This window comes from Carassius auratus, chromosome 6, assembly GCF_003368295.1.
Source record: "Carassius auratus strain Wakin chromosome 6, ASM336829v1, whole genome shotgun sequence".
In the NCBI taxonomy this organism is placed as follows: Eukaryota; Metazoa; Chordata; class Actinopteri; order Cypriniformes; family Cyprinidae; genus Carassius; species Carassius auratus.
This window is the reverse complement of record NC_039248.1, coordinates 9753651-9779305: the sequence shown is the minus strand read 5'-3', so window position 1 is coordinate 9779305 and position 25655 is coordinate 9753651. Positions and strand designations below refer to the sequence as shown.

Below are 25655 nucleotides of genomic sequence, written 5' to 3'. Positions count from 1 at the left end.
TATTTCGTGCACATTTAATAAATTTTGACGCTTTAATGCCTATACGTTTTATTTAGTGTTTATTCTAAACGCGTGTTTTCACTGCCATCTAGAGGCCATGAGGTGTATCCAACACTCAGATTAACAGGAATGCCCTTTTTGCTTTTTTTTTTTTTTTTTTTTTTTGAAGAATACATCTTGATTCACCAAATAATACTAACCACCAAACACTCAGTGAATGTTGTTTTTATTTATGCAACAGTATGTTCATAAACAATAGAAGAGAGGGATGTAGATTTTTATTTACTAATAATTCGTTTATTTTTTTTAATTAAGATCATGTTGTAAATGACCTGTCAACCCAGTCATTGACCAGCCAACAAACACAAACACAAAAACAAAAAGAATAAGAAGACAAAAAAAAAAAAAGAATAAATATCCATGTCAATGTCATCCAGGAGAACCATGATACCCATAAATAAAATACATTAAAACAAGTAAAATGTGTTTTTGTTTTGATACAACTCTACACTTTATTTATGCTGACAATGAATGATTTTAAATATTTCACTTGTTATTTGCTGAATTATTCACTCAATTGGACACTCATATTCTCAATGCTTGAAAAATTTTGATATGTGACACAAAAATGTTTTATTTGGAATTATTCTGATTAATAACAGCAGTTTGCACACAAACCTGTTTGACAGTGGATACTGTGGACCATGATGTAAGTCAATGACTAAAATATGAGACATGTTTAAAAAAATTGAGAAACCCAACTGTAACTATAAAACATAAAAATTGTCATATTTTTAAATAAATGAATGAAAAATTAATCTGAATCACGTCTAAATCTGAACCTTTTAACATATCCGATTCTTGCTACATATCTGTTACTTAACCAACTGACTAACTATCACGTAGCCAAGTATAACATTCTGTCTGCGTGTCACATTTGGCTCTGGTGTGAATGTGTAAGTATGAGTGTATCTTTTCCTATAATGGCTGTAGCTTCTGTAGGACTTGTGACTGCTTCAATTTTAAAAAAGCTTCTTGGATAAAATGTATTTTATGTTTTTAAAAAACACATTTAAAGCATAAGCGATCTATCATGTTTCACAATCAACACTTTTAATATGCTTAAAATTATATTGTGTTTTGAGTGCGTATGTATGAGATTATGTGGCAAAAATATGCTCAGAAAACGTACAGATAAAATTAATTCCTGAGTTTTTCCTCTTAAATATGTGCACATTAACACACCAAATGAATAAACACCTAATAACATTGAGTAAAAAGTAATACAAGCCAAAGAAAGTAAAAAAAAAAAAGAAAAAACTATATTCCAACTTTTCCTTCACACTCTCTGCAGGATGAACAATTTACCCTGCAAACAGGCATAAAAAGGGAACATTTAGGGTACAACTAAAGTTCATTTCTCTCTTCTTCTTGCTTTCTGTCCTTCCTAGCTGTTGCCACCGTTCTCTCCACCTCCCTTGATCAGACGTTTGTTTCCCCTCTTCCCAGCAGGGCCACGAGGTTTGGCGAATGCTTGCTTGTGGGCATGCTGCTTAGGATGGACCTCATCATACAGATAGTCCTCTGTCAGCTCCTCTCCACTATCTATCTCCAACTAAAATGAACAAGGACACATTTACAAACACGAAGATTTAGAAAAATCTGTTTGGTCACCTTTGTATTGCATAGAATATATAAGAATATAACTGCATATAAAGTGTCTCCTTTTCATTAAAGTCAACATGGATTCATGGAAAGACATTTATAACACGACATATTTCTGAATAGAACAAGATACTGAGTGAAAATACACATATGTGACCCTGGACCACAAAACCAGTCTTAAGTGTACATTTTTCGAAAACTGAGATTTACACATTATAATAAATAAGCTTTCAATTGAAGCATGGTTTATTAGGATCGGACAATATTTAGCCGAGATACAATTATTTGAAAATCTGGATTCTGAGGGTGCAAAAAAAAGTTGTCCAAATGAATTATTAGCAGTGATTACTACTAAACAAAAATTAAGTTTTGATATATTAACAGTAGGAAATTTACAAAATATCTTCATGGAACATAATACACTATTAATATAATATACTAAATATATATGCTAAATTAATATACTAAGGATTTTTGGCATAAAAGGAAAATAGATAATTTTGATGCAATGTTTTTAGGTTTTTTTTTGGCTATTGCTAAAATACCCCAGCGATTTAAGGTTTTGTGGTCCAGGGTCACATATAAATACAAGGAACAGAATCAAAATCTTCTGCAATGAATGGGTGCCATCAGAAAGATAGCCAAAACAGATAAAAACATCACAATAATACTCCATCACTTAACCTCTTGTAAAGTGAAAAGCTGCATGCTTATTTTAAACACATCCATCATTAAGACATTTTAATCTTCAAACCACTGCTTCTGGATAAAATATGCTTTCTGTAGTGAAAAAGTAATTCTGTCTAGATCAGGAGCGAAGTATGCACAGATCAATTGCTCCAAAAACAGTTCTAAATGGATGTCACTGGATTTTGATGCGAAGAACAAAAAAAAGGGGATGGACTGTAAAATAATTATTATGACTTATAGACTCATATTTTGGCCAGAATCAAAGATTTGAAGCTAACAACATCTTGAAAAATTTTAAAGTTTCTTTAAAAATGCAACTTTTCACTTAACAAGACATTAACTGATATACTGGAGTCATGGGGATTACTTGTGGGTTATTGTGATGTTTTTATTAGCTGCTTGAACTCTCATTCTGATGGCACCCATCCACTGCAGAGGTTCCTTTTGGGTAAGGGGGAGTGATATAATGCTCAATTTCTCTAAATCTGTTCAGATATTCATCTAGATCTTCATTGGTTTGATTGGAGTAAGCAGGGATGTGTTTAATTTTATTCTGACTTTTAATGAAGTTCTGAGCTTGTAACTCTCATCCTAGGAGAAATACTTAGTTTTTACCTTTTTAGCCACTTCTAGATGGAAGTCCCTCTCAACATCTTCCAAAAGTCGACTCTTACAGCTGGAATACAGCATCCTTTCCTTGATGCTGCAGCTGTATCCTGGCATGGAGTATATGAACACTATGAAAATGAGAGAGCAGGACATGAATAGTTTGCATAACTGTGATACATAACTATACTTAATGAGATATGTATAAGGAATTGAGTGACTAACCCACAGACTCGAGGTAGTCTCCCTCATGTGAATGTTTGTAGAGGAAGAAGTGGTATCTAGGTGTATCGAGGGGGATCCGGCAGGGTAGGTCACGGATTTCTGTTGGGCTGGTGTGCACTAGTTCAATTGTCTCCTTCTCTGTATCTAGCTTCTATATATAGAAAACAAAAAAATTAAAATTTCTAATCAGTTTGGTAAGAAAGTATTTTGGTAAGAACATAATAATGTGTGTGTCTGTGTCATACTAGTTGAATGTAGTTAATGCGTCTCTCTGCCAGCTGCTGTAGAGCGCGTTTGGCATCGGCCTGTAACGGGAAGGCAAGACCCTGCAGAGTCTGATGTTTGGGGTCCACACTGATCTCAGTCTTTACCTACAGACAAAGACACAACCAGTTTGTTACCAATTCTTCCACTGTACATTATGTCCTGCCATTAAAACATTTCCCCAAACAATTCCAATGAGTTACCCTGGCCTTGTAAGATTTATTTTATGCCAGTTCTGTTGTTTGGATAAATTTGTTTATGCAGGTCAGAGATGGTTGATAAGAGTGGAAAGAAAAGCAAAGTAATAATATGCTGAATGAGTGTTGATGACCATGGCCATGTGGATCACATGAAACTTATGAGCAGTTCCACTCCATAACCATAATACAACCATAAAATCACACACACACACACACACACACACACACACACACATATATATATATATATATATATATATATATATATATATATATATATATATATATATATATATATATATATATATTTGTCCTTAAAGCTGGAAGTATGCTGTAGTGTACACAGCACACAATTAGCACACATACACACAATACTCTTTTTATACTTAATCTAACGACAGTACTCACCTGTTTAACTCTGCCCTGCAACCACAAAGATTGAACATAGAATATATTAAAACAAAGAGCTGAAATAGTTCATGAATGTTTACTACGATTATGCTTGTTTTAATGTATGTCTACAGTCTTTTCTCACCTCTGTGATTTTAATTCGCTGTAGCTCTTGTTCAGCTGCTGTCAGAGGAGCTGGTGCAGAACATGAAGTCACATGTCTCAGGTACCCCTGAAAACAAACGTCCTCCTGGTGATGGTGAAAAAAAGACAAAAAGCTTTATTTTATGTGCATTTTTTATGTTCATTTGCCAATTATTTCAATTAGTCAGAAATAAAACACTTTTTTTAATTTATATAATATGTAATATATTATTATTTTTATATTAATAATTGTTTTAACCAATGTGAATAATTAGTAATCAACCTAAACTGATGTTTAAGATTCCAAGTTAATTATTGAATTATAGATCTATTTCTGACTTTCCAGACAACCTGAAACAGTCCTTTAAAAATATAAAAATTATAAATACTATAAACTAAATATACAACTTCCTCCTATAAAACTACATAGTAGTTTGTTCACTATTTTATGCCTATGTATACTATATATTTATCCCTTTCTGTGTTGACCATGACTGGTAATCATTTCCAAGAACATTGCCAACAGCCCCAAGTGTCCAGTTACTAAATGAAGAAACACTCGGTCCACTCTGTAAGCTTTTTCAACTGTAAATAATCCAGCATCAGGGTATTTGACTGACATCTGAAGACAGACAACAGCTGGTCTGACTCCATTCATCAGCAAGTTTCTCATTATAATTTCATTAGTTCTTCACAGAGGTGAAAATGTAAAGGTTTACATCTAATATTTAAAATATAAAAAAAACTAGACAAAACTACTGACCAATTTTACTACCATAAAATACTCTTCAGCTAGTACCTCGGCTGTGCCGAACATTTCATCTTTGACGTGTCCACCACCAAACTCTTTCTTTACTGTGGCACGAGTGGCAGCATACAGCATCTTTTGTCGGACCTGTAGCAAAAGACAAGTTATCACTTTATTAAATAAATAAACCATAACAAAATAAAAACTCACTGCTCTAACCACAATGGTGTGTTATGTTTTTCCACAATTATCACATGATTACGTTGTTACATTTTCTGAAAAAAAAAAAAAAGGCCAGAGTATTCTACTGGGGTTTCTAAGATGTACTGAGTGTTTCAATACATACAGATGCAGTTGCTAGTGTGTTCTGATTGGTTGCTAGGAGGTTGCTTTAAAGTCCAAAGAACCCTATTTCGACAAGCATGCAAATAAGATTGTTCTATCTAAATATAATAAAGGTTCTTGAGTGGTTTTTATTCTTCAGTATATCAAACCTTCTTACAGCTGTTTTTGTTTTATCCTGAACGCTAACAGTGTATGCTTATTTGAACAACGGAATGAGCTGTTTGTGCTAATCAAGCTTCACATCGTCATGTCTGGATGTTAAAACTTACAGGAGACTGGTCAGGTGACCAGGAGATGAAAAGCCACTCATAGCCTTGAGCGTTCTTGGTGTCCAACCGGTATAGAATGTAACAGGGCTCATGAGGGTCCAGCAGAGGGAGCAGGAAGTGGTCATAGTCTTTGTCCCAGCTCTGACGTGGCTCTCTGTATGCCCCCAGCACCAGCTGCTCTAAAACACACATAAAACAGCTTTCTCATTACAAACCTGCTGCAACCAACAACACACAACAACCCCAAAAATCAGTTGCATAATTTTATACTGCATCAAGCAGATCAATTTAAATGTGTTTACAAGGATAGGCTTGGGTAATGGTCTGCTGCTGATAACAAATAAGTGAAATATTATCCATTATCTACATCCTGCTATAAAAAGAGCATGACACACCTTGTATCTCACACCCAATATAGCACAAGCTGCTTAATTCACCTAGAGACACGTACACACTAATACACATGAATTCAGCCTCCAGTTATTTATATATTAAACAAACCAGTACTGAGGGATGTCTGATAACACAATATATTCTTGTCATTAATGAAATGATAATCATCTCATCTTTAATGACCTGAAACATATTGTATCTTACATATGCAAACACACACTTTAAATAAATAAATAATAAAATTGGTCAATGGAAAATTGATCACTATAATATGTCTAATACTATTTCATATTCATATAATATAATATAATATAATATAATATAATATAATATAATATAATATAATATAATATAATATAATATAATATAACTTTTATAGAACTTTTATAGAATATGCAGCATTATAGATTATGTAACCATAAATTATACACAATATAGCAAACTATGAACAACTTGGCACATCTCTGAAAGTCCATTATTAAAGGCAAAAACACTTAAGCGATTGTTGTAAAATGCACTTAAGGGACATGATGATGGAAGAAAAAAATTAGATGAGATGAAACATTTTATTTAAGCACTTCTGAGTTCCTCCAAAAACCTTTGCACTGACTTTAAAAACTTTTGTGATATAAACAATAAGAGGACAGTGGGGGAAAAAAAGTTCTTATTGCATACATAGTATGATAGTATTTTAAACAAAATTTATATTGCAACATATGAGAATATATCATAAAAGACATAAAGTTACAAAAACATTAAGAGTTCCATTGAGAACAATAACAATCAGATTTTTTCGCTACAAAACTGTAAATTTCCATCATAAAAGGCTCATCATCACAACAGTTCTAAGAAGCAATTCATGCTCATTTGAAAAGCAGCGTTCATATTTATGAGCCTGGGTTTTATAAATTCTCTGTACAGTGACAGTCTAGTGTATAATGCAGACCCCTCACTTTTAAGACAGGTTTTCAAATTATACTCCATTATGAATGCAGTGGTAACCATTTTAATATAATGAGTGATTAGAATGATAAAGAGTGATCTCTTGACTGTATTTCTCTCAGTTAATCAGCCCAGGAACACATAAAAAAAAAACAGGACAGCATATATCACTGATGTAGGCACTTTTAATGTTACAAATGATCCTACTGGTTTTCCGTGTCCTTAGTCTATTGTCTCATTTTACAAACTACACACTGATCACATCACACTCAAGCGCATGTAATTTGCTTCCTGAAACGTACAACCCAGAACACCCTCTGTAACCACTGTAATGTAGCACTGGAAGGCTTCATCTATTCTAATGGGTCATTTTTCTTCCTAAATGCTTTACCGTTTCCTGTAAACAGTGTGCTGTGCTGGTGCACATCCTCCAAAGCCCCACCTCAGCTTTCAGGCATCAACACAAAGATTAACAGCTATGGTTCTCAGTATTCATCTCTTATCACATCAATAATCTACTTACCAGTAAATCTGCCCACTTCCCTCCCTGCTGTCCTCAGCTTTTCTTCGTACATAAAGACATAAGAGTGCTAATCTAATGGCTTCTGCTGATTTTAATTAAAAGCATTGAAAATGTTCACATTTTAAATGTAAGTATTTTTTATTTTGAATTTAAAACAGTTAAAAATGGTTTTTGAAATCTGTTGGACATAAAAATATAAATGTAGTTATTTGGGTTAATGTTATGTAAACAGTTCATCCCAAAATCAAAGACAAAAATATGAAATTAAATTTTGCATGATGAAAATTAAGCTATTTTAGGACCATTTTTTTATTACAATTACTGTACTGCATCCTTATATAAGTTTATATAATAATATTTACCATTATTCTCAATAGTGCATTTTTATATTTTGCATTTTGACAAATACAGCTTTGGTGAGCATACAAGATATCTTTCAAAAACATAAAAAATCTACCAAACAAATATAAAGTAGTGCTGTCAAATGATTAATCGCAATTAATCGCATTCAAAATAAAAGTTTTTGTTTACATAATAAATATGTGTGTGCTGTGTATATTTATTATGTATATATAAATAAACACACATGCATATATATATATATATATATATATATATATATATATATATATATATATATATATATATATATATATATATATATATATATATTTAAGATTTTTTTTTAGATATTAAATATATTTATAAATAATATGAATTATATAATATACATATGTTCATGTAAATATTTTAAATATATATACATGCATGTATGTGTATTTATATATACATAATAAATATACACATGCACATATATATTATGTAAACAAAATGTTTTATTTAGGATGCACTAATATAAACCTTATATAAAACAAATATTTAATTATTGGATGTGCTTATTTTAAATTATTTCTAAATTATTTCTTAAAAATCTAAATGGTCCTACAACATGCTTGCTTTCTTTATTTATTCATTCATTCATTCATCCATTCAACCTATGAATTTCACTCTATGACTTTGAATTCAATTGCTTTTGACAAATTTGTTGGTTGCACTGCTGTACACTCCTTTGATAACTTGATAATCAAGTGCAATCATGGCCGAGGCCTGTTGATTAAGGCATCTAAAGTTTGTGCAGAGCGATTGAAAGATTTTGCACCTAACTGAAATAAACCTTTAACGAGCACACAGTGAAAAACAGCTAGCACGTCAAAAACCAGATCTAGCGCAAACATCATCCACCCACATACACGTTTACAAGTCCGAATGACCTTGGAGGGGGATTTCCTGATGGTCTTTTGCAGCAGCTGCTATTCTGAGGTTGCACACATTCCAGCTATCAGCACAGACACATACTTTCCATCAGCCTTTTACTCACCCCTTTAACAACACACTTACAGAAAACTGTTTGCACGTATGTGCCAATTCAAAAAGACAAACATATATCTGCCTTCCTCCTGTCTCCCTGAGTTCTGTCATACAAATACATTCATTGTAAAGAATATCACACATAAACACAATCTGGCTGAATAACTGAGTGTCCACACCTCACTGCCTTCGAGACTACAGCTCAGTCCTTTTCCTATCACCATGAGCACAAACAGGTCCTGACCACATGGCCTGTGCTAACCACTAATAAGGGTTGGGACACACATGTGACTCAGTCACCAGAAAGATCCAAAACTGCATTGACCTGTTTTATCTTTCCTGAAATATCATCTCTGTGAGACTCAAAGGAACCCTATGAACCCAAAAAAACCCAGTCTATTCAGATCCAGACGTTTTCACACACTCCAGGCGTCAGACAGACAGCGGACGAACCATACAGTGACAACCAGCTTGACGTTTATACATCTGTGGCTACATTAGGCTGCTGGGTGTTAGAACAGCTGGAGCTGTCCAAAATGACTGAACAGTCAACCTTTTATACCTAATTGAATACAACCATCATGTAGCCTGGACAAAATGGTCCAACATAATTGCATGGTTTCATGTGAAATGCAACATAAGTTTATTAAATCACTAATAGTTTGACGCTAAAGCAAACTAAAAGGTAAAATGAACAACTAATTTGCTCGAAATGTATACTATACTATATTCAAACGTTTGGGGTCATAAGGATTTTTTTTACGTTTAAAGAAAAAACTACCAAGGGTACATTTATTTGATCAAAAATACAGTAAAAATAGTAATACTGTGAAAAAAAAATAAATTTGCCATTTGAATATATTTTAAAATGTAATTTATTCCTGTCATAGCAAAGTGTCACATGATCCTTCAGAAAAAAAAAAAAGATTTATTTGAAATTGTAATCTTTTCTAACATTATAAATGTCTTTACTGTTATTTTTGATAAATTTTATGCATCATTGTTTTCTTTCGGGGAAAAAATCGTATAGACCTCAATTTTTTTGAATGATCAAATACTTCAGTCAAAATCACATTTTGTTCTGTTTCATTTGACTGGAATCGTGTGAGAATACATGAACGCATCACAAAGTCATGTAAGGTAATGACAGAATGACATCACTCAAATTTGATAGCGTTTTGCCCTTTCCTTGCCAGCAACTGGATCTTGTCATCTGATAGTGAGCTAACATTTCAACAGTACCTGACACTCTGCCTTGAACGCAAATGCACGCTTCCACACGCACTTTTATTGCAACAGAGACCTGTGCAATCCCTTAAGAACCATTCAGTTTCCATATCAAATGATATGTCATCTGACCTACAGCAGCATGTGAACACATCCAAAACACATTGTGAAATGTGTTTTCTTACTATTTGCTCATGTCAGGTGACACCTGGATGATAAAAAAAAACAAATAAAAAATCCCGCCTAAGAACAAACAATAAAAAAAACTAATTCATATCAAATTAACAATTGCAAATTTAGATAATCAAGTGACAAGTGGATAATGTGACAATATATCAATTCATAGTGTAAAGAAACAGGACTTTATGTCTAATTTTTTCCAAGTGTCTTTCTGACATCTTAGTTGTTATTCAGGTACAGATTGTAGTTGGATCTCACATCGGCGAAAATATATTATGGGACATATACAGGCATACTTGACCAATTGACCTTTAAACATCTGAAATCAGCTGAGCTCTTAACCATTTAGAAAGTGAAAATCAAGGCAAATAACTGAGTGAACACTGAACTAACAAAAAGCACCAAAAGGTATTATGGTACAACCATGTTTGTTTTGTTTTTTTGGAGAAGATACCAAGGCCATGTCATGTTTTTTTTTAGACAACATATAGTGTAATATTAATTAAAGTTGACCTTGGAGTTGTATGTGAATGCTATGGTACATGAATGTAGTAATCGTTGTAGCATTGTTTTGCCATTTGACACCCTCAATGTACCATGGTACATAATTTAAGTGTCATACTAAAAGAGTCATAACACTATTAGAAAAAGTTTTTCATGTAATCCCATTAAACACAAATATTTTAGCCTTCATTATAGGATTATGATAGTTAAGGTTACTTGAGTGTTGAGCTAAAAGCAGGATGTTTCAGTCTTGAAGTAAGCTTGGTTTATTGGTCAACGTGCAATAGCATTTTTCACTCACAAGATGATCTCAATGCCTTAACCTTTTTCTAATTCATGAAATTCTCTGTAAACCTCTGAACCCCTCAGACCCTCTGCTCACTCACCGTCTCTGATCAACACCTGGACGAGGCGGCCGGTTCCACTCCGTGCCCGGGCCAGAAACTCCCTCAGCTCTTCTGTAACCACCAGAACCAGAAACATGGCGGGTCAGTGTGGTGCTTTCCTACCCGCCAGGGGACCTTCTGAAGTTGGATTAAACTGGATGCACAGGACAGGTCACCTGGACGATCTTCTTCTTACAAATGATCTTCAATCAGTGCCAGAGCTGTGTATTATATCAGAAACAATATAAAGGCAGCAGCGTGAAGTGAGAGTTTGGTGTTTGAGAGACTGTGTGCTATCCAAGTGAGAGGGCATGTGAGAGCAGCAAATGTGTGAGAGAAGGCTCTTGTAACTAGGTCGGGATCGTGTGTGCTTGCAGAAGGAACCCGATCCCTCTTGCCCCAAATTTAGCAGGCACACCGTCTGGCCTCGGGTAACAGCCTGACCATCCCCCAGCACGGCCCCAGGGCCAGTTGTTTAAATCTTTTGATATGGACTTGAAAATATTGTATTTATGATTAAATTCATGCCCCTAAACCAAACTGCAGACTCAAAACTCTTACCACCCTCCTCTGGGCAGGTGAGGAACTGCATTACTGAATGAGGTAGTTTACTATGCTGTTATAAGTCAGCAGCTTCCCAGCATAATGATTTCGCTCTCTCATTCATGGAGATACTTTGTTTCTAATAGGTACTTTTTTTATAATGTTTCCGGCTCCAGTACAATTCTAACTTCTCAATGAGACAAAATTATTTTCTGTGGTAATTAACAGCTTGATTCTGTTATCCATAAATGAAAAAACAATTCAACATATTTTTGTATGTTCCTTATACTATTTTTACAGTTGCTAATTATTGTTTAGTTTGATTTTATTATGATGAAAAAAATAACCACATTCCAAAAATGAAGTGTTTGCTAAATGGATGAAAAATAAATAAATATGAGAACCTATGAATAAATAAACCGTATTCAATAATATTCTAATTGTATTTACCATTTACTTTTTCCATTATACTGTATAAAGCATGCCTACAACTTAATACTTGTAAAATAAAACTTATGTTATTGCTTTTGGAAATGACCATTTCTAGGAAACTAACCTTGATGAATAGTTTCAAGTGTTCACATCTCTCTCTTTCGGCGAGTACATTCACCCACTTGGAAGGGTTAAGATGTGTGTAAAATAAGCCTACTTCATTTTGACGGAGGAAATTTTTTGCTGAATATTCTCGCACCCTGTTCTGGTCTTGATATTAAGCACCCACAAACAACATGAAAATACAGCTCGTCATCACTGAACGGCACAAAAACACAAACAAGATATGGGTGTAGCTCGCAGCCCCCTCTGTTGGTGAAAATATTCACTACACGACTCCATTGGTATCTTTTTATTTTTTACAATGTATTTTAAATTAAGGGCTGTTTTATATGTGCTGTAAAACAGGGACATCTCAGTACAGTCGGATTCAAGACACCAAAAACGCGATTGTCATCTTAACGTAGATTAAACTAACATGGATAGTAAATGTATCTCTGATGTTAAAAAACAGCTAACCGGTGCTTTGGGGTTTTTGTTTTTACGTAAAGCAAGAGAATTTAGATCACATCTACTGTAATAACCACTTAAAATATTTCAGCGTGAAAGGCTTTCAGGGTCTTGAAAAGCTGAATTCAAGATGCTTCCTAAATTCACAAAATTGTATATTATATATTTTTTTACACACCTTAAAAAATTGTATTGAGGAAATACATTCCTATTTGTTATCTGATATAATTGAATTTAAAAACTGTATTACAGTGGATTTCATAAAAACTGACTTCCAAATCAAAACAAAATTAAGATAAAGTTGGATCCTAATAAAATTAAATTCTGTGACTTAAAGGATCCTATGGTGGTCATTAAACTTTGACAACTAACCAAAGAAAACAACTGAAAGAATCCATTTGGATGCAAAGTAACCCTTGAAAGATTGAATGAATTAGAGGTAACAGCTACAATAAAATAATCTCCATTTGAGGCACTGAATTCATATTCTCCCCTTTTCTCTCAAAATCAGCTTAAACACTGACACAACTGTTTCCTCAGTAAGTGTAACTTGAACAAAATGAAACTCTAGAGGGGTGGTCAGTGTGTATATTTGTACACAAGCGATTAAAAAAATGCTAGTTTTGCAAAAGTAAACTACAAAAAAAAAAAAAAACTCAGTAAAATAATTGCTTAAAAGCAATTTGCATTCACAGGTGCTACACACATGAGCTACGAGCAAGTCTGAAAGGCTTCAAAACCACATCTTTGGACAATTTTATGAACATGTTTAATTTAAAAATGATTCCATTGACATTTCTCCAGACTCACAGGATGCTAAACCTACAGATGCTGAATTCTGATATAATTTGATTAGCTAAGATCAGATCTGCAGAAATGTTTCACTTCACCTCCCGCACAAGTCAATTTGATTAAGCACCTTGTTACAAACTTATAAACAAAACAGAACATTTGAACAGATTACTTTACAGTGTTTTACAAAACAGTTTTAATCATACAGATATAAAATGAACAATGAAATCCAACTTGTCAATCTATTTACAGGTCAAAAGTCTGATGGTGAGCAACTCCATGTGTGAAACTCCCAGATTAAAGTGAATGATGCCGCCTGCTGGAAGAACACGTCACAGAGGCTGATGCCTGACAGCGGCCCATCAGTCATCAATCGTAGGTAACCAGAATGCCTGTGGAGGTGAGATTTTAGCATACATATGAAGTGGTTGTCAAATGGTGCACAGTGACTACTACAGTAGGGCTGCACAATTAATCAAATGCGATTGTCATGCATATCTTTCAGTGAAGCATGGTTCTGTGATCAGAATCAAATCTCCACCCGAATGCCAGAGGGTGCCCTCATGCTGAAACTCCAAATATGCCCCAAAGAAAAAAGGTAATGAACGTTGTTCCAGGGTTGTTGCTAGAAGGGATACCGCCGTGACTGGAAACTAAAAATGAAGCCTTAGTTCACTGACAAGTTATGTAAACGGCTTTCATAATTGCACAGTTTAATCGGTCTGAGATTATGAAAGGGGCCTTAGGCAAAAGCTGCAATATTCATGCATGGATTTGGTAAGTGAAGCACAGTTCTATGATCAGTAGTAAATCTCCATCTGAAGGCCAGAGGGCGAGAGTTGAGTAAACAAAAGCTTTAACTTCTTTTATTGATTCAACGTGACTATAAAACACACGACTATCACTGCTTAGAATACTATGAAATATGTTGCATGCCTTATTCTGTGTAAGAAGCCACATCATCGCACAGAAGAATTTATTTTAAACATACAACTGACGTTATAAAGGGAGTTTGGAGAAAAACCAAACTCTGTTATTAAATAGGAGTGGGAATCTTTAGGGACTTCACGATCCGATCCAATCCCGGGAGTCATGTTCCGATTCCACAACGATTCTTGATCTACATTTGCTTCTAATACATCTTTACAACTTTACATTTTAACCAAAATTGCAGTTTCTATGGTTTTTTTTTAGAGTTGGAATCTCTGTATGTCAGTACTGCCATCTTAAAAATAGGGGTGCGAATCTTCAAGGGTTTAACGATTCAATTACGATTATCATTATCAACTCAATATCACGATGCATCACATTTTCAATATTACTGCACATGGCAACATTTTAATATACATTTTATATCAAATTTAATTTATGCAATTTTTTTTATTATATAGGCAGACTACTTTTTAAAACAATTACTTATTCAAATAAGTGTTCTTTAAGTACCCGAAAGTTTACAGACAATAGGTCAGTTATGGAGTTTTCTTTTTACCTCAGACTTATTGCCATTTTATTATTACTGATGAGGTCACAAATTTGACACTATTTCTGATTACAGAACCAGCTTTACTGACAAGATGTGCACGACACCCACATGCGATTTATTGTGCAGCCCTACCTTTTGCCTAATCACAATTGCGATTTAATTTTGATTAATTGTGCAGCCCTAGTATTTATAACACTATAATTAGGCCTGCAGGGGAATATGGCAAGTTTTTAATTGCTCTGAGCACCCATTCCTCCTTTTAAGGAATAATTCACCAAAAAAAGGAAATTTACTCAATTTAAGCCATCCAAAATTTAGAGGAGTTTATCTCTTCTGAACAGATTTGAAGAGCTTAAACATTATATCATTAGTACACCACTGGATCCTCTGCAGTGAACATGTGCAAATGTGTCAGTGGATTGTGACATGAAAAGGACAAAAGGGGGTGGGACTCCAGTGTTATTATGGATTATAAACTTGCATTTTGGCAAGAAGGTTAGAGCAAAAATCCTTTTATTGGTCTGTTTCTTACAAACAAGCAGTTTTCACTTTACAAGACATTAGTCAATGGACTAGAATCATTACTTTTAGATAATTTTGATGTTTTTAATCAGGTGTTTGAATGCTAATTATGAAGGCCTCAATTAACTGTAGAGGATCCATTGGTGAGAAATGACGTTAAATTTCTCCAAATCTGTTCTGATTAAGAATTAAGACTAAGACGTAGATGAGTTTGAGTACATTTTCAGCAAATCCTCCATAAATCCAAACAACAAATAAAAACTACAATATTAAACATGCAGTATGTGTTTCACCAGTGTATAGAGGGTTTTATTCCATCTGGACTGACCTATAACAAATAGATCAGATTTATTTCTACTTTATGGTTCACTCTTACCATGTTAGAACAGGCACTGGCAAAGGTCATGAATTTGGGGTTAAACTGTAGACAGGTGACTGGACCAGTGTGCTTCCCATCAAGAAGTGCTACTTTCATTCCACTCTCAGCATTCCACACATGGATCTTTCCATCTTCAGATCCTGGAAAGCAAAATGTTGAGGAGACAGGCATCACTCTCTGTGAACTTATCCCTAGTCCTTTCTGAATCTATTGGTGAATACTTACCGATCATGACGAACTGAGAGTCTGGCGTGAAAGAAGCCTCTAGAATGACACCTTTACTGTTGTTATAGCCCTGCAGTGAGGACGAAAGACTCCATGAGACACACTCTTAATCTTAAACACAAACTTTGACAAAAGCCTTGTCAAAGTCAAAATGACACTAATTTCTCACCCCAAATGAGTGGAGCACTGCTCCTTTGAAGGCATCTAGCACTCTGAGCGCTCCACCATTGGTGGAGACCAGAATTAGCTTTCCATCATTGCTGAACTTGAGACCCGTCCATTCACATGTTCGCTCATACTGTAGTTTAAATGTGGCGAATGGACCCTGAGGCAGGAGGTGTGATACAAATGAATACATTTTTACCATTTAAAAGACAGATATCACTACTGCTTCTAGGATGCAGTTTAATACGATTACCTTATCAAAGGAGCGTAGATCGTAAAGTTTGACCATCTCAGAATTCACTCCTGCAGCAAAAATCAACCCCTCTGGATCAAATGAACACACAGGCTTCCCTTGCAGGTGCATGAGGCCCTGCAAACACAACCAAGATTCAAATCTAGCATAGACTAATAAGAAAAACACACACTAAACCAAATGTAAAAAAAAATGCTTACCTGACAGTTAGGTGAGCGAAGGTCCCACAGACGAATAGTTTTATCAAGTGAGCCGGAAATGAATGTGTCATCAACAGGAGACATAGACAGAGCAACAACCCTGAAACAGGATACAATACACAAACACAGGCGCTATAACTCAAATGCCAATAAACAAGAAAAGAAAAATTCATGTCACAAACCCTCACCTCTTATTGTGTCCAGGAAAGTATCGAATGTACTTATTATCATGTAGGGACAGGTATCGAATAGTATCTGTAGTACCACATTGGTAGTAAGAAGAAAATAACAATATCATCTCAAAGGAAAGCTATAAGATTTTACACATGAATTGATAAAATGTACTGTATACGGTGTCAGATGAACAGGCTCAACCCTGGGCAAGGCAGTAGTCTGTACAGTTAGCTCCTTAACAGGGCAGAATAACAGACCCTAAAAACTGTACAAACAACTACCTCAACCCAGAGCAGGCACAGGCAGAGCATCAGCAGTAAAGATTTGAGAAAATCAAATAACATAAAACAACATAAAAATAAACTAAACAAATGATTATAAGTAATGAACACCTAAATACAAAAATAAGAATAACAAATGTGCATTTAGTCTAACTTAATGTGAAATCATAAAATTGCACTATTAAAAAATATATAGAAAATGTCATAAAATATTGTCTACTTTTAGGTAAAATAAAGCTTATCACATATCACTTTTTACTGACAAAAAAAAAGGTACAGTTAACATTTTATCCATAATATGGCAAAACTGAACGGCATAGGAACTGCAATCCAACACAATATAAAATGACTTTATAAAGAGTCCTACCATCAATCTTGTTGGAGCTGTAGACGACAGTGTTGGCGGCATGAGTGTATCTGATGAGATCCACACCATACTTCTTACTGTAAAGTGTCCGTTTGGGTCTGATACAAAGGACAGAATCGGAAATAAATAGGTTAATATTATAGCTTATTTAGATACGCGCCATTCTGTGTGTATTATGAAACACTTAACATTAAAAAAAAATACTAGACTTTACAGTAAGGTCACAAGGCGGGCTTTTGAAGGAGGCGTGGATGCTAACGGTTAGCACGCGACCTCTCATTCAGACTGTTCATTCGACTCATTTCAGCGAATCGGAATTCGTTTCAAAGATCCGGTTAAAGATTAGTCATTTCGTAGTACTTGACAAACTAACGAGGCATGTTACTATAAAACCATACATGTTATAAACAGCTGATGACTAAAAATGAATGTGTTACAGTTTATTTAGTTATAAAAGCATAAAAACTTGACACTGGGTTCATTGAGTTCGTGAACCGGCTCAACTGATTCACTGAAAAGATTCAACTTAAACGAATCTGAAATCGCTACCGTACATAAACATGTCCTAACTACAATACTCTTTATGAACTGTAAAACTCATACGATTCCTTTATTATTACTGCGGTAATCTTAACCTTTCACATCTCTCACAATAATGCCCCTGTAACCAAATTCAATGTTTTAAAGCCCGTTAAGACCAAATCGTCATGGAACACCAGCCAGTGGTATGTAAAACCTCAATGAGGTAACGTTATTTATAAGCGACTTACTTTCCCTCCTGGCAGTCGTACAAGACAATCGAATCGTCATCGCTACTCGATATTACAGTTTCGCCATTAGAACTGAAGTCAAAGCAGTTGATTTTGTCCGAGTTCTCTCGGAAAACCTTCGCAACCCTGAAACTCCGCAGCACATTGTCTGTGAGCTTCATTGTGGCCTTTCTGCCTGGCCAGGCGCTATGGGTCGTTTAGTTAAAAACAGCGAGTAGATTGGAATCTGATTTATCAGTGCTGTGTGTAGCGAATGTTTTATAATATTTTTTTTAAGTGAAAATAGTTTCAGATGTACATTTCGGCCACGTTAAAAAAGCCCGCCGACAAAATTAATCAATGAACCGGTTTACGAAAAACGAGATGAAACTAGAGGGAGTAAAGCGGAAACAATATGGCCACCACACCTGCGGATGTTTCAGAATAAAAGTCCCATGTCGACTTCAGCTTAAAGTCAAAGCAAGAGGAAGAATTATTTAAAGGTCTGGTTTATTGTACACGCTTAACATTGAAGCCTTCTACAGAGGGTATTCCTTAAAAGACTGTTTCAAATAAATGCAGGGATGAACAGACAGAGGGTTTTGTTTACACCCTACAAGATGAATCTGTTCTCTCTCATATATGATATTCTACAGTACATTCTGCACATTGACATCATACTAGCCTCACCCAAAACCCCAGAACAGCCACTGGTATAAAAGTAAGCACTGCACTGGTCTAAATTAATTGATTAAATTAAATTAATGAGCATCAAATGCTCACCAGTTACAAAGCAGACAAAATACCCGCTGATGTGGACCCAATGTCAGTCACATCCTGTCTAGAGAAAGGTGGTGTGTTGAGCATTTAAGCCCAAAAGCATACAGTTAAATGCTTGCCAATCATGGATTCATTCAAATAAGTGAAAACCTAATTCTTGGATGTATTTTTAAGCATTTTTTTTTTTTTTTACTTTAATCCGTTTCTTTCTTTCAGTATTGCACTAAATCAACTGGGTTATTAAACAAAAACAAATGTTAAATTTTTTTATTTATTTTTTACTTCAATATATAATGAGGTTCATGAATATATGCACACAACAATGTTTTTTGTTTTAACTGTCTTGAAACTACAAGCAAACTCATTTCATGACATTTTAATATTTTTGTTCACCATTTCTTGACTCACAGATATTTGTCACTGACTGAAATGACTAATATAATGATAGGCATTTAGAAAGCGAAAAATAGTAAGTGGTATTCAGAGTGTTTCCATAGCAGCATATTCCATACATGAATAACCTATCCTTGTGAGATTGAACCACAACACACGTACAAGCTATACAAAGATCTCTTGAGAGCAGCCTGTGTGGAGATGGACACAAATGAAACAGCCATACAGTCTTGGTGCCACAGGTTTTCAGGGCATTTAGTAGAGGTGCTACTTCACCAAGCCCTGCACTCACATCACCTCCCACTCGAAAGACCGGAAGACCCCAAACCTCTTGAGAATGTGTCACGTCACTCTCTGTCACGGCTGTGTGCATAAATAAGTCAAATCTGAACTGTTAAGGGCCATGACAATGTCACATCAGTCTAATTTTAGTACAATATTTTGAATGTTTTTATTTTTATATTTTCCATTTTAATTTTTGTCAAAATGGTTTTATTATTATTATTATTATTTTTATATATACCCCTATCTATATAGTTTTCACTATTTGGTTATTTTAGTACATTTTATTTCAGTTAGTATTTATTTTATTTCAAATAACACATAATCACACATGAATTTGAAAGTAATTGTCAAATAAATGCTCTCAACTGGTAAAACGACCAAGTTAACCACTCATTCCGAAGGTTCTGTGATCCGTGATATCTGATTTGAAAGATCATCAAAGGAGCAACAGTCAGCGAAGGAGAAAAGGAAAAGGATGACATCCACCCTTTCCTTACAGGACTAAAGAGAGATAAATGACACCATTAAATATCATACTTTAAAATTATACAGTGAAACACAAAAATGAAAATTTACTCAGCCTCAAGTTGTTCCAAACCTGTATGAGTTTCTTTATTCTGTGAAAGAAAATAAATGACAGAAGAAGATATTGATGGTAACCAAAGTGCTGCTAGTCCCCATTGACTTAATATAATATTTTTAACCCATACTATGGAAGTCAATGGGGACCTGCAACTGTTTGGTTACCAACTTTCTTAAAAATATCTGATTTATTGTTCCACAGAAGAAAGGAATTCATACAGGTTTGGAACAACTTGAGGGTGAGTAAATTATGTTGTTGTTGTTGGGAGTTGGTAATAAAGTAACAAAGTAATATGATGGAGATGCTCACCATTACTATGTGGTCAAATCTTCGTATTGCACTTTCCCCACAATCCCATAGCTCAAAGCGGAAAACAACACACGGCCACTCTCCTTTAGTCTTACAGGCCAGAAGACCACTGTTGTTTCTATGCCTACACGAATAACAGCTCTATGAGGCAATGACCAATGATGTTTTTAATTTTTAATTTTATTGATTGTATTTAATTCATTGACATATCTTGAATGATGCGTATACTGACACCTATCGGTGTGGCCAACTTCAAAGCTGTTACTTATGCTACTGTAAAAATTCAAATAACGAATTAGTAAAATATTTGTCATCATCCATTATTAATAACTATTATTCTACAGCTAAATGTGTATTATAGTGTTATGTGGTTGGCTTGCCAAGTTATAAGTTATTCAAGGCCGCCACGAGAGGGCGACCCGCCCCATGTTGAATAATCGCTTTTTAGTCTTAATGTTTTTAAAACGTATTCATCAGGAGAAAATCTTTTTTTTTTAATTTTTTTTTTTTATAAAAAAATGTACTTAAGTCATTTTAAATGTATGGTTTGTTTACCTGCGGTCTCATAGTGCATTTTCCGGACATTTTGTCGAGACAGGCGGGCAGCAAGACCGCTTTTCCCAACTCCGGTTTTCCCTGAGAGGAAGACTTTGTAGCGAATGACATCATCATTCATATGAGGTGTCATTGGCGCTTACAAGAGCCCTTCACAGTAAGTTTTATAAAAACCATTCAGTTACATAAAAATGCACTTATATGTGTAACAAATACTAATTTTTGCTAAGACATTTTTTTTGTTAAGGAACATGATGCCTAACTGCTGTATTCATGGTGATCATCCTTACCAAACTTTCGCCGTTTCTTCTTATGCAGAATCCTGCTGAAAAACTCCCTGCTGTCTGGACAGCGATACCAGTCCGACACGATTTTGGATCCAGGTGGGACAGACATTTTAATTTAGAGAAATCAGATAAATTAAGAGGCTATTGTGTTTTTTTTATTACGTGATATTAAGTTACTTTATCTGCGAGAACGTGAAGCAAACTAGGTTAAACGTCATGATGAAATACGTCAAAAATGTCCATTACAAACCATTGTAACGCCAATGAAACTGGTAAATACACACACACACACACACACACACACACACACACACACACACACACACACACACATATATATATATATTTCTTTTTTTTATTTCTTTTTTTTTTTTAATAAAGGATGAAGGTCATTGAATCCACATTCGGAATAAAGAAAAACAAAATCTACAGGTAGCACATATTAATACATCATGTTATCTTTATTGAGAGGCCACAGCTCTTGCATATTACAACTGTTGGCTTTGATAAGGCAAACGCAAGAATGAATCCACCAGCTAATTGACACAGATAAACAAAACAAAAAAGCTTTTGGAGAAGGTGGATCCCACAGGCATGCAGCAATGGCTCAGAATGCAATGTACAGCATCATATATACAAAAACAATAGTGAGACCCCAAAAATGGCACATAGCAGTTTCAACAGATCTACCAACATAAAGAGAATGACTTTAATTGGACATACAAACTTAAAAAAGAGAGATAGAGAGAGATCCTCTGTAAAAGTGAAACTGAACCAAAAATATAGCCGTATTTCGTTGTCATTTCTGACATCTAATTAAAAGACGTCTCCAATGAGATATCAAAATGGAGGTATGGCGATATTGCATTTCTAGAATACCAATTCATTTTCATTTTAAAATGCCTGTGAGACAATGCCTTGTTGGATATTTGTGACATAGGGCCACAGAACCGCGACACAAATAAGGAAAAAAGTACAATGGATATGTGCAGACACCGAAGACATTTACAGTTAACAGTTTTGAACTTAAATACAGAGGTTCATTTTTAGTTTTGAAGCAGTTGGCATCCACTTTAAAAACAGACAAGACAAAGAAAACGCTTCATACACTCATCTTCACAACAATGTACCATTAATGTATGTAAGAGTACGTCAAAGAAGCTCCATATATGTAATTGCATTGGACAGGGACACACCTAATAATCTCACTCGACATTATCAAACAAATGGTACTCCATATTGCTTAGGAACACATGGAAACAAATTCCTCAAATAAAAGAGTTGAAAAATTGGTGCTAGTTTGTTGTTCTTTATTATGTTATGACACAGCTAAAATTGCCAATCGTGGTCTTTGCAACGTTCTTTTTACTCTTTAGTACAATTCTTTGATTTTTAATTGTTTTTTAGCTTCGTTTGTGGGCAATTCGAGCTGAAGGGGGAGATCCTAGAGTGGCTAACTGGGTAATCAGAGTTGATACATGCATCTTACGTTATCAGGCTAAGTTAAAAGTGTTGGGGTAGGGTTGGATAGACGGGTCGGGTTCAGGGTGGCACCGGATGGCTCGATGCTCTAATCATCCTCCTCGTCTTCCTCATCGCTGTCTTTCATCGAGATGCCCTGCATGCCCCCCTCTCTGACAGAGGCAGTGGCTTCCTCCAGGGTCAGTCGGTTCCGTACCGTATCGTACCCCTTGCTGTTCAGTGTAGAGTCAAGAACGCCTTGCAGCCTAAAATCTCTGTATTTCTTCTACAAGAATGGGAGATATAAGCAGGCATTATACACACTATCAGGGTTCTTTGCCCCTGAATTTAAGCTAAATGCCTGTATGTCAAACAAGACCAGAAAGAATAGTGATACTAGGGATACAAGCTCTTACAATTCTGGACAGTACTGATAAATAGCTGATATTAAAATTCTATACTATTTTGTCCTAATTACCTACAGTGGCATCCAAAAGTTTGGATGTATTAAGATTTTGAATGTTTCTTATGCTCACCAAGGCTTTCTTTATTTATGTAAAAACAGAAATATTGTGAATTTTCAAATAAACTGTATTTGAATAGATTTTAAAATGTAATTCTTGTGATGACAAAGCTGAATTTTCAACAGCCATTAGTTGCTTTAGTGCTACATAATCTTTCAAAAATTGTTCTAATATGTTTATTTAGTGCTCAAATTATTCATAATGGTTCTTAAAATTATTAATGTTGAGATCAGATTTTGCTGCTTAATATTTTTTTGTGGAAAATGTGTGGAATACATTGGTTTTAAGGTTCTATAATGAATAGAAAGTTCATTGAACAGCATTTATTTGACACATATATTTTTTGTAACGTTATAAATCTCTTTCTTTTCTTAATATTATTAATTTCTCTTTCTTTTTTAATAGAGTTTAATAGAGATTGTAAAGAAATACCTTTACAATCCTGATGAGGATTTTGAGTTGATAGACATGAAGCTGTTGGTCCATGCGCTCAGTCAGCCAGGTCGCCAGCAGATTCATAGTGGCTGTATACCATTGCTGCAAAGCACAAAAACACAGCATTCTCCAGCAAAACACAGACAGACAAACAAATGCATGCAATAGACCAGCATGTGTAGACATACATAAAGACATACAGTAACAGCCAAATGCAAGTAAACCCACAACATACATATTCACACACACACACATACAATGATACCAACATTTTTACAATCACACCCTCACTTAAAACCAAGATTATTCAGACAAAAATTCAAGAGCCAGAAGTATGACCATCTGAAAAAAAACAAATCATGCATTAGGAAATTGCATAAATAATAAAACAAACACTTACTATACCCTACATTTACAGCTTAGCCTGTAACGACTCAATTCAAATCAGGTTACCTGAAATAAGCTTGAACAAAGCCATATTCTAATCAAGTCTACAGTATTTGAACAACTGAACATATTAAATTTGATGCTTTCCCCCACCCCTTCACCATTAATCATGCTGAATGTTATAAAACAGCACCTGTGTATGACCGTGAATGACTGTGAACTTGAAGGTTTAAAAAGCACCACTGAACCCAAAAGCATACTCTAAAGAACCCAAGATGCAAACAAAATGAGTGCAGTCACAATCAGGATTCTCAGGAACTCATAAAACATAAGAATAAGGCAGGCAAAAGAGTGTTGTACTGTTATCTTAAACCATATCTTCATTACGAAAAGCTCAGATTCATGGATATTCAGAATGCTTGTAGTTCAAAGAGAACAGCACATGTGTGGTTCAATGAATGATGCAAACTATCATCTAGAAGAGGAAGTGCTGTATCCTGTGTGCACAAATCAGTCTGAAGGGTTTTGAAGTGGGCTATTATCAGTTCCCAAGAGGTACAAATAGCCTTTACCATTTAGCCAATCCTTTTATATGTATATATAATTATATTACACATATGATTTCTTATTACTTGATATGTGACTGTGAATTAAATCAGATTTCTCGCTGTATTAGGGTCATCTGATGGTTTGATCAGCGATTTCTCTTTACATCTGTCCACTTCAAAGAGGTGACCGGTCGGAGCGTGCAGTGCATGCAGAGAGTGCAGGTGAGTGTACAGGGCAGAGAGCTGTGTGTGTGCATGAGGTGGGATTTTTAGGTCATGCTAGAAGATGTACACAGGAAGATTATTTGATTAGAACTCATGCCAGTCGACAGAATGTGATCAAACAGCAGGACATTTAGAGATAAGTTCCACTTTGTCCTAGTAGGAATGCAGAATGAATCGGGATGCTGTCTTTGGGTTAGGATAACGTGAGTACAAAGTGTTAAGAGAGGGAGAATGTTATGAAAATGACATAACAGACGTACAGAAATGCAGTTGCATGCAATCAAAATCTGTAACACAAGTTGCATAATACAGCAAAATGACCATGGTTCCCCCGTTCAGACAGTACATGATGCTGGAAGAGAGATATTCAGCTTGGAAAATGGAGAGCTTCAGATCCCATTAATGTTCTAGTCACAAGATAGGGGATTTATTTAATTTATTTGTCTGTCTATTTTATGCATTTATGCAAGTAATAACTTTCCTCAACAAGATGCTATACTTTTGGTTAGTGGCCTGTTCACATGTATAATCTTGAATGTAACTTTAATAGTTGAATTAGCAAGAAAAAGTGACTAATCAATCCTGTTAATTGTTTTTGAAGTACAGCCCTCAGCTGAATATGCCTTTTGACACCTGACCTCATAAGACCACACTGAACCTTACAAATTTCCACAATTCC

The 25655-nt window shown here is 34.9% G+C and overlaps 3 protein-coding genes and 1 pseudogene across 21 annotated transcripts in view; all 4 read right to left on the bottom strand.

Annotated features, from left to right (window-relative positions):
• Positions 1-209: 209 nt before the first annotated feature.
• Positions 210-12325, bottom strand: LOC113095580 (twinfilin-2-like). Of its 3 annotated transcripts, XM_026261032.1 has the most exons (10): positions 12169-12325; positions 11070-11290; positions 5547-5725; positions 4984-5079; positions 4186-4290; positions 4059-4073; positions 3432-3557; positions 3187-3337; positions 2971-3092; positions 210-1615 (listed from the first exon to the last, which is right to left on the bottom strand). In XM_026261032.1, exons 2-10 carry the CDS (start codon positions 11164-11166, stop codon positions 1448-1450), a joined length of 1059 nt encoding a protein of 352 aa, XP_026116817.1. In that variant the 5' UTR covers positions 11167-11290; positions 12169-12325; the 3' UTR covers positions 210-1447. The 3 variants fall into 3 exon arrangements, with proteins under 3 accessions (XP_026116817.1, XP_026116815.1, XP_026116818.1); XM_026261030.1 differs by lacking the exon at positions 12169-12325 and having other exon boundaries at positions 11070-11417; XM_026261033.1 differs by lacking the exons at positions 4059-4073; positions 12169-12325 and having other exon boundaries at positions 11070-11422.
• A 1035-nt stretch (positions 12326-13360) lies between these two features.
• wdr82 (WD repeat domain 82) lies at positions 13361-18621 on the bottom strand. The gene is made up of 9 exons (XM_026261034.1): positions 18226-18621; positions 17456-17553; positions 16822-16888; positions 16634-16733; positions 16434-16550; positions 16185-16340; positions 16016-16085; positions 15788-15930; positions 13361-13798 (listed from the first exon to the last, which is right to left on the bottom strand). Exons 1-9 carry the CDS (start codon positions 18384-18386, stop codon positions 13769-13771), a joined length of 942 nt encoding a protein of 313 aa, XP_026116819.1. The 5' UTR covers positions 18387-18621; the 3' UTR covers positions 13361-13768.
• Positions 18622-19505: 884 nt separating this feature from the next.
• LOC113105155 (ciliogenesis and planar polarity effector 2-like) lies at positions 19506-21505 on the bottom strand (annotated as a pseudogene).
• Positions 21506-21823: 318 nt separating this feature from the next.
• LOC113095412 (calcium-dependent secretion activator 1) overlaps positions 21824-25655 on the bottom strand; it is a 74392-nt gene continuing 70560 nt past the window's right edge. For all 17 annotated transcript variants that reach the window (XM_026261004.1, XM_026261012.1, XM_026261016.1 and 14 more), the window contains 2 exons: positions 23814-23918; positions 21824-23143 (listed from right to left, as the gene is read on the bottom strand). In XM_026261004.1, coding sequence (XP_026116789.1) covers positions 22967-23143; positions 23814-23918 — 282 coding nt within the window. In that variant the 3' untranslated portion in view covers positions 21824-22966. The remainder of the gene's footprint in view (positions 23144-23813; positions 23919-25655) is intronic.

Coding starts and splice junctions, on each gene's coding strand:
- LOC113095580 (XM_026261032.1), bottom strand. CDS start 11,166: ATGTTTCTGGTTCTGGTGGTTACAGAAGAGCTGAGGGAGTTTCTGGCC. Junction 3,338..3,431: donor GCATTAACTACATTCAACTA/GTATGACACAGA, acceptor TTCTATATATAG/AAGCTAGATACAGAGAAGGA. Junction 1,616..2,970: donor ATCTAGAAGTGGCTAAAAAG/GTAAAAACTAAG, acceptor TGTTCATTTTAG/TTGGAGATAGATAGTGGAGA.
- wdr82 (XM_026261034.1), bottom strand. CDS start 18,386: ATGAAGCTCACAGACAATGTGCTGCGGAGTTTCAGGGTTGCGAAGGTT. Junction 16,086..16,184: donor CAGTGCTCCACTCATTTGGG/GTGAGAAATTAG, acceptor TCCTCACTGCAG/GGCTATAACAACAGTAAAGG. Junction 15,931..16,015: donor CTCTCAGTTCGTCATGATCG/GTAAGTATTCAC, acceptor TTTGCTTTCCAG/GATCTGAAGATGGAAAGATC.